Source organism: Monomorium pharaonis, unplaced genomic scaffold, assembly GCF_013373865.1.
Source record: "Monomorium pharaonis isolate MP-MQ-018 unplaced genomic scaffold, ASM1337386v2 scaffold_16, whole genome shotgun sequence".
Taxonomy (NCBI): Eukaryota; Metazoa; Arthropoda; class Insecta; order Hymenoptera; family Formicidae; genus Monomorium; species Monomorium pharaonis.
In genome coordinates, this window is record NW_023415428.1 from 39,409 (window position 1) to 49,090 (window position 9,682).

At 47.7% G+C, this 9,682-nt stretch overlaps 1 protein-coding gene across 1 annotated transcript; it reads left to right on the top strand.

Moving 5' to 3' along the window:
* Window positions 1-533: 533 nt before the first annotated feature.
* On the top strand, window positions 534-1,484 carry LOC118648078. Its single transcript, XM_036294296.1, has one exon. The coding sequence runs from the start codon at window positions 534-536 to the stop codon at window positions 1,482-1,484; it is 951 nt and encodes a 316-aa protein (XP_036150189.1).
* The last annotated feature ends 8,198 nt before the right edge of the window (window positions 1,485-9,682 follow it).

Here is a 9,682-nt window from a genome sequence, read left to right on the forward strand (position 1 = left end):
AGCACCACTTGCATTCAACAGCCGGAGAAGGTTTTCGAGTAACACAGTAAATGTATTGTGGCGATCGCGTCGCCACACGCCCGCAAACCGGCAGGTCGTTGCCCGATTTTAAGCGCGCGAAAGATTGACAAAGCCGCGTAAACGAAGAACAACGTTAGTTGAAATCGGGCAACGAACCATAATAAGAAATCAAGGACGGAATCCCAGGTAGGGATAAGTGCGGAGAGGACGAAAAAACAAAAAGGTTCACGGCGGGTCGTCTAGCGGATACCGAACGATTCGGACCTACACGTCGCGTCAGATGTACCGCGAATTCGAATAAAGTTCTTTTCTATACTCGCAAATCGTCTGCCTCGTAATTTCGCGGATCACACTCCTGCACGGACACACCTATCCTAACACGCTAAAGTGGTGACCCCGACGTGATCCGTCGGCGCGAGAAATAAACGCTCATTTGCTTTTTCTCCGCGTTCTGTTTTTTATTTCCGTGGACAAGGTGTTTGTGACGAGTGTTACAAGAACGTTAAGAAGAGATGCCTTTGATGCGCGACAACGAAATGTTGGTCCAGCCGCTCGAGCCACAGCAGGTAGCGGTAGCATCGACCATGGCCGGTCAGTCGGTGCCTTTAATTCACGGAGCGGAGGTGAACAGAGTCGGGATGCGAATGCCGGAGTTCACTCCAAACGACCCTGAACTCTGGTTCAGCATATTAGACCGGAGCTTCCATGCTGCCGGAATAACCACTGACGCGACGAAGTTCGGTTATGCGCTTACCGCATTAGGACCAACTTATATGGCTGAGGTACGCGACGTAATAATGAACCCGCCCGGGGAAGGCGCGTACGACACTTTGAAGCGCGAATTGACCAAGCGTTTAAGCCTGTCACAAGAACACAAGACACGCAGGCTGTTGGAGCACGAGGAGATCGGTGACCGTAAACCGTCGCAATTTTTACGGCACCTCCGAAGTCTCGCGGGAGCCGCGGTCGGGGACAGCGTGCTGCGAACCGTATGGCTTAGCCGATTGCCTTCGTATTTGCAGCCACATTTGGTGGCAAGAGCGACCGACACCCTGGACCAGCTCGCGGACATCGCGGATGCGATTGCGGGAGCGGTCCGCGCCCCGGCCCTCCAGATAGCGGAGGCTGCAACGCCGTCGGTGACGCGTGTGATTGAGACGGATGGCGCGGCCGCGTTTCAGGCAAAGATCAACCTCCAACTAACACAGATGAGGTTGTCGCTGCAGCAAGAGATGACGGAACAGATAGCGGCCCTTCGGAGGTCCATCGAGGCTATCGGGCAGCCGGAGCGAGGCCGTGGCGAGTTTCGGGGACGGCAGCGTTCGCGGTCGCGTTCGCGAGGTCGAGGTCATGCCAGCAATAATCTGTGTTGGTACCATTGGAGATTCGGGCCGGATGCTAGACGTTGTGATCCGCCGTGCGCTGAGTCGTCGGCACGGGGAAACGCGGCGGCCGATCGGTAGAGGCGACAACCGAGGAGGGCCAGTTAACGCGTCGCCTGTTTGTGACCGACCAGGACACGAAGGTGAGATTTCTGGTGGATACTGGAGCGGACTTATGCGTGTATCCGCGCCGGATGGTGCGCGGACCGCGACCGCGATCGGAATATGAACTCTCCGCCGCTAACGGAACGCCGATTTATACATACGGGACGGAGACTTTAACATTGAACCTCGGGTTGCGACGGACGTTCACGTGGAGATTTGTCGTTGCAGACGTGTCGCGACCGATAATTGGCGCCGATTTTTTATCATTTTATGGCTTGTTGGTAGACCTTCGAAACAGCCGCGTGGTAGACGGAGTAACAAGCATGACGGTGCGTGGACAGTGTTCGCGATGCGCGATGCCGAGCGTTAAGACAGTGACCGGAGTTACATACTACCACGAATTATTAGCGCGATATCCCGAATTGACGCGACCGGGCGGCCGGCCGAGTGAAACGAAGCACGACACGAAACATTTTATAGAAACGACGCAGGGGCCACCCGTTGTGTGCAGACCGCGAAGGCTTGCACCGGAACGTTTGGTGGTCGCAAAGAGAGAGTTTCAGAAGCTAGTAGAGTTAGGAGTCGCGCGACCATCAAAAAGTAATTGGTCATCTCCATTACACCTCGTACAAAAAAAAGGTGAAGAGTGGCGTCCGTGCGGCGATTATCGAGCGCTGAACGCGCGCACGGTACCCGACCGTTATCCCGTGCGGCATATACATGATTTCGCACAGGCGCTACAAGGCCGGAAAATATTTACAACAATAGATCTCGTGCGAGCATATCACCAGATCCCGGTCGCCGAAGCAGACATACATAAAACGGCAATCACGACACCGTTTGGGCTGTTTGAGTTCCCATACATGTCGTTCGGGTTGAGAAACGCCGCGCAAACGTTCCAGCGGTTTATGGACGAGATCCTTCAAGGCTTAGATTTTTGTTTTACGTATATCGACGACATTTTAGTCGCGTCGACTACGGAGGAAGAGCACCTGACGCATTTAAAGATATTGTTTGAACGGTTGCGAAAATACGGAGTCGTCGTGAATCCCGCGAAATGCGTGTTCGGCAGGTCAGAAGTCGAATTTCTCGGTCATGCGGTGTCAGAGAAGGGCACTCGTCCGTTGCCAGAGCGTGTAAGAGCGATCAACGAATTTCCATTGCCAAGGACAGCGAAAGAACTCAGGAGATATCTGGGAATAATCAATTTTTACAGGCGATTTCTGCCTCGATCCGCCGAGATTCAGGCTCCGTTGAACGATTGCCTCCGCGAAAATATAAAAGGCAAGGAATTGATATCCTGGGACGAGCAATCAAGACGAGCGTTCGAGGAATCAAAGGAGTGCGTGGCACAGGCAGTATTATTAGCACATCCGAGAATCGGCGCGGAACTGGCGGTATTCACGGACGCGTCGGATCGTAGCATAGGAGCCGTTCTCCAGCAGCGCGGCCGCGGCGGCTGGGAACCGCTCGGGTTCTTTTCAAAAAAATTAAGCTCAACGGAAACGAAATACAGCGCGTTTGACAGAGAGTTGTTGGCCGTGTATTCAGCCGTGAAATATTTTAAGCATATGCTGGAGGCGCGAACATTTACAATTTTCACCGATCACAAGCCGTTAACTTTCGCGTTCAAACAAAAGACGGATAAATGCTCGCCGCGACAGTTCCGATACCTGGATCTAATCGGACAATATACTACGGACATCCGACATATAGCGGGATCAGAGAATGTAGTGGCCGACACACTCTCAAGAATCGACGAAGTTCAAGACTCAATAGATTACGCGGAGTTGGCGGATTCTCAAAATTCGGACGAGGAATTGGAAAATTTTTTACAGCAACACACGGGTCTAAAATTAGAGAGAGTCAACATCCCAGGAACAGGAGTTGCAATATTTTGCGATGTAACGACTCAAACGCCACGACCATTCCTGACCAAACCTTTTCGCGAGAAAGCGTTTCGCAGCGTCCACGGGTTGGCGCACACGGGAATAAAAGCGACGGTCAAGGCCATGTCGGAAAGATATGTTTGGCCGTCGATTAAAAAAGATTGTCGAGAATGGGCCCGGACATGCGTGCCGTGTCAGCGCGCGAAGATTTCGAGACACGTGACGGCGCCACTCGGGACGTTTAACGCGCCATCCCGACGTTTCGAACACGTGCACATTGACATAATTGTATTGCCGATTTCAGAAGGAAAGCGATATTGTTTGACCTGCGTAGATCGTTTTACACGGTGGCCGGAAGCCTTTCCACTCGAGAATCAGGAGGCAGAGACGGTGGCTAGAGCGTTCTACGAGGGCTGGATATGCCGATTCGGGGCCCCTTTGCGGGTCACGACGGACCAAGGCCGACAGTTCGAGTCACAGCTTTTCCGTCAGCTGAGCCAGTTATTAGGAACAGTGCAGCTGAGGACGGCAGCGTACCACCCCCAGGCAAACGGGATGGTGGAGCGATTCCATCGACAGCTGAAGGCAGCGATCAGGTGCCAGGGAAGCAGCCGATGGACGCAAGTACTGCCGACGGTACTTCTGGGCATTAGGGCTGCCTGGAAGGATGACTTGAGGGCGACGGCGGCTGAGCTTGTATACGGGGAAACGCTCCGGCTCCCGGGGCAGTTCCTGTGTCAACGAGCAGCTGAAGAACCGATCGACGACGCGAATTTCATCAGGGAATTGCGTCGTCGGTTCGACGAGTTACGCCCGGTCCGCGGGGCGTGCCACGGGGAGAGGCGCCCGTTCGTGTTCAAGGACCTGGGAACAGCAGAGCAGGTCTTTGTCCGGCATGATGGGCCGAAAAACATCCTGCAGCCACCGTACGACGGCCCGTTCGAAGTCATAAAAAGGAATGACAAGGATTTTGTCATACGCGTTGGTGATAAATCAACCACAGTCACGATTGACCGATTAAAGCCAGCCTATTTATTTCTAGAAAACAAAACAGATCAAGCAGGAGAAGCTAGGCCAAGGAGCGATGAAGGAGCCAAGGACGAGAGAGCGGCTGAGACCGAGCGATCGTTACAGAGGCGAGCGACGGTCAGAACGAGATCGGGCAGGAGAGTGCACTTCCCAGATCGGCTGCAAGTAGGCGCGAGTTAAGGAAACGATGTACGCGTAAAATGTAGTAAAATCTTTATAAATGGTTGTAAAATTATAAAAACGAATCGTCCGCTCTGTAGGAAAATGATTGTAAATTACGACTTTTGCTTAGTGTGATATCTTAATTTACCAGACGAAGGAAAACCGGATATATTATATATAGGCAATTCGAGCCATCACTTATTCTTATTTACTTACATTCATTCTTATTAATTGTTATTAGATATATTATATTAGTCACACGACCGCCCGTACTGCATTTATATTCATAGTACATTATTTATTATATTGTATTAGTCTCCGAGTATTTTGTAATTGACGCGGGAAACTCAGAATGCGAAATATACTAGCATAGACGCACGGAAGACTTTATCGTGCTACAGCACTGGCAGGGGGGTACTGTGGCGATCGCGTCGCCACACGCCCGCAAACCGGCAGGTCGTTGCCCGATTTTAAGCGCGCGAAAGATTGACAAAGCCGCGTAAACGAAGAACAACGTTAGTTGAAATCGGGCAACGAACCATAATAAGAAATCAAGGACGGAATCCCAGGTAGGGATAAGTGCGGAGAGGACGAAAAAACAAAAAGGTTCACGGCGGGTCGTCTAGCGGATACCGAACGATTCGGACCTACACGTCGCGTCAGATGTACCGCGAATTCGAATAAAGTTCTTTTCTATACTCGCAAATCGTCTGCCTCGTAATTTCGCGGATCACACTCCTGCACGGACACACCTATCCTAACACGCTAAAGTATTATTATACGTGTATCAATGTTGGTCAAGTTGAATGGCTTCCAATTTGGCTTGGATCCCTTTCAACAGGCGCGCGATATTATACGCAAAAACTTATTATAAAGATCCGTGAAAAAATCTCTCCACACCATAGAATTTGATCTGAAAATATTCTTGGCTTTTTCTTCCCTTTTTTTTTTTTAAAGCGTAAAGCGAACATCTCCTTGGCGTTTTAATCGGTCCGCGCTCCATTAGGCTTTTGTAAATCGAAGTATCCGTACTTTATTGCCCCGAGAACAATCTCGGTAGCTTAATAACCGCGTCACGTAGAAAATAGCGGTCGAGGAGAAAGATTAAACGGCCCGGTCGAAATCGGACTCTAATTACCTGAAGAGTAAGGTCACCGCATTATAATCGCCTCTCTACGCCGCGCATATATCGGAGGTTCGGTGAACCCACACACGCTATCAATCTTGAGACGTAATCGTCGACGTTTCATTAGAGCGGCACAATATAGCCGCGCGAACAATTTCCGTTCGCGCGCTCCTCTCGTACGTACAAATATCGCCGTAACGGAACGGCAACGTTAATTCGCTAACGTAATTCGCATCCTCTTAATTTCGAGTTCTCATTATTTATTCTCCCCGCGTTTCCAAATAAAGCGCGGCACGTCGCGTCCGCGTCTCTCGGCTACGGTTCGGCGGCAATTTCTCGTATTTTCTCTCATTAAATCGACGTCATTATTGGTAGCTCTCGCGCGCGCGCACGAGAGCGAGTGTCTTTGAAAAGCGAGAGAGCCAGTAATTGCAGGTGTAATGTGTCCCTCGTTACGGACGATTTATTCGTCTCTGTTGGTTCGCGCGCAGAAGCCCGATCGCGATCTGACCGAATATTTCAGGCTCTCGTCCGGTCTTCGCTTTCAGCTTGCGTTTCCGCCTTTTTCTTGTTTCTTACACTTCGATATTGGAACGCGTCGCAGAGATCGGCGTACATAATAGCCAAACAGCTGGCCTTAACACCGGTGCCGCATTTTAATAACAATAAATCCTCGTCAGTTACGCGCCTTGTGTTTTCTGTACCGAATAAAAGTAACGTTTCTTTTTTGCTAAACGTAAATATATAACGCTTTCTCTCTCTCTCTCTCTCTCTCTGTCTTGTGTACTTTAAGTTTACTAATTACAGCTCTGGTCGAATCAGCACTGCCAAACGCCGCGGCACTTGAAAACTCACGATACCGATACCGATAGTAGCATCGACCTTGCGAAGTGAGCGAAGGTAGCAATTTCGTCGCGGCTTAATAAAATATCAAGCAACTCTCCTCTCTCTCTCTCTCTCTCTCTCTCTCTCTCTCTCTTTCTTTCTTTCTTTCTCGGTGAATCCTTTTCATCTAAACGAGCGGGTATGGGATTAAAGCGAGTTCATTGAGAATTTCTGAATCACGTTTGCCCCATTCCCGAGGGGCACACTCGTGCCCGCCAATTACGAGAGAAGTTGCTTCCCTCTACGGTTCTTCCCGTACTTCAGCCTCGCCTCCTGCTTTATACAACCGCGAAGGTCACGATATGCACTCGACCGCAGTTACGGCCTCGGGGGAAACAACGAGAACGAGAGGAGGTGACGGTGGGAGGCATCTGGGTACCTGACCTTTAACCCGAACTTCTTCACTACCGCGAGATCCGCGATAGTATAGTGCTTTCCATTTTACTTGTCCTGTGAAATCATCGATTGTGATCGAGAACCTGTCGACTGTGAGTTTTGTCGTGTAAATAAATTACAGTGTGTTATAAAAAGAATTCACTTTAAATTTCTGAAAAAGTAGCTGCGATTCTAGCCGTGCGGTTCCAATTGTTCAATCAAAGTTTTTTTTTTTCTATTACTCTTTTTAACACATATGTTGAATTGTAAATATTACAGAATATAACGTTGAAAAGCTATTAGTTGAAAATGCGCAAACCTAATTGAAACATTCGTTTCCGGATCTCTTCGAATTGGATCGATTAAATTTTATGATCGAAAAAAATCGAAGAGAAAAATAAAAATATTTATTTTTATGTTTTATTGTATCTAAATTCTGTATTCTCTCTGATCGCGGAGAGATATTTTTAGCTAAGAGTACACCTTTTTTAGTCTTATAGAGCTCACTTTGTTAGAAATTACCTTCAATTAAACAAATGGCTCACTCAATAGCCTTTTATTGACTCATTTTCGAAAAACAAGTAGTAATTTCGCAGAGAATTTCCAAGAAGCTAAAATAAAACTTGGCATAAATATCGACATGAATATAAATATCATTTATACGCGGTGAAGAGTGAAGTAGCGGTGGAGAATGACGTTGACCTAATTTCAGATTAGTAACTGTCGCACGCGAGGATAGAGCGCACATGTTTCATTTGATTTGTGTCATCGTACTACGAAGACAAGTTGTCCAAGCTTTTCAGCCTTCCCCCATCGTATTATCAGCCACGTCTTAATTAGACTAGCGTAAACATAATAAATTGGATCAATATTAATAACTGCGTATAAACAAAATGATAATTATGAATTAAATGTGTATGTAGACATTTTGTTCTTTGAAATATTAACATATTCTTATAATATTACAAATAATATGAAAATCTCTGCATGTCAGAGATGGAACATGGAACAGGAACCAAGAGAATGAATTGTAACAAAATCTTTATATATACATATATAACATTGAAAACCGATAGAACAGAAGAAACTTATCTGGAGAGAAAATATATTTCGTAGTAAATCTAAAAAAGAAATATTAAAGAAACGCATCTACGCGCTCGTATCCATTCTCACGGACGACTTTCTTACAAACGACGTATGCGCGCGTGCGCACGCGTGTGTATGCTTCGCCAATAAAAAAAAAAAATCAATCTTCCTCTAGAAAGTCGCCGTAAACACTCATTTTCACGGCCGAGGGAAATCGTGGGTGTGCGGAAGAAAACGAGCGACGGGGAAGATAGAGGTGGAGGCGAGTATGCGCGCCCTTGCCCGTTACGAGAGAACGTGCGCCGACTTTCGTGCGCCTCGCCGAGATAAGTGGTGTATGATTTGGCGATGATTGATGGGGTCGTAGGTCAAAGTGATCAGCGGCGCTCCGGGCACCTCGGCTCACCTGACTCGGCGCGGACCTGAAAGTCTGAAATACCGGGGGGCCCCTCCCGGCCCTCCCCGCAAGTAATACGCCTTCGTTCGCATCCTCCTTCGCTGTTCCGCTTGCGGTTTTTTGCTCTCTCTTTCTCTTTCTCTCTCGCCTCCTCCCTTATTCGTTGGTGCCACATACGAGCGCCCATCGCGCTTGATATCGCGTCGGCACCTTCGAACGGCCCTCAAGCGACACGACGATTTAAGACTTCGATGCGTGTTTGGATGATGTTTCATTCGCTGCAAAATGACATGCCGCCGGCTTGGTGAGAGGGAACGGGGAGGGGGAGATTGAAAGAAAATTATCGCCGTGCTTTGTAAATGCCGCAGGAAATGTACCGCGTCCAAAGAACATTTCGACGCAATTTTGGATCGCTTTGTCTTATCTTATTTGAAAAAAAAATTGACTAAACATTGACTCAAATATATGAATATTAATAACATTGCCTTTAAGCGAATATATATTAGTAATTAAAAAATTGTACTCGATTGTAATTAAAATCATATAAATAATAATACGAATTTTGAATGTCCGAATTTTCCGAATACAAATATTAAATTTAATTAAAACGCACAAGATATCCCAATCGAGGTGATATAACTTCAGCGTTTCCAAACAGATTTTTTAATTTACAAGAATAGTCAATCATTACGTAGGACAGTCGGTGATATACGCAGCAATAAATAAACAGTGAAAGTCTCGATGAATACGAGTATAAATTTAGATTTATCGACAAAAGTTTAGCGACGTCGGTTGACTCCTGCAACCCTCAGGGGCGAAAGGAGAGAACTTGCTCGTCCGGCAATTAAAATATATCGACATCCGCGTGTAATAAAATAGAATCTCGCGAATACGCGTTTCTCGCAATCCATTCAATTTCCACCTGCGTGCGCACTGATTAATTATTCGATGGCGGATGGTTAATTATCGATACTTGTGATAACGGAATAGATGGATTCGTCGAAGTGAGAAATGCCGTCCGTTGCACCTCTGACACCGTCGGCTGAATAGTTTTTCAGGCGCAGCATTTAGAGTCGCGTTTGGTGGTGCGTTTTTCGTTTCTAATGTGAGAAACGAGCCTGCGTATCGACGAGAAAAATGGCGGTCCGCCGTGGAAACGGGCAGGAACGGAGATCGGACTCCTTACTTTTTTCGACTCGGTGCATTACGAAGCCTGCTCAAGCAA

Excerpts from the sequence above, each read along its gene's own strand:
- LOC118648078 (XM_036294296.1), top strand. The coding sequence starts at position 534 with ATGCCTTTGATGCGCGACAACGAAATGTTGGTCCAGCCGCTCGAGCCA.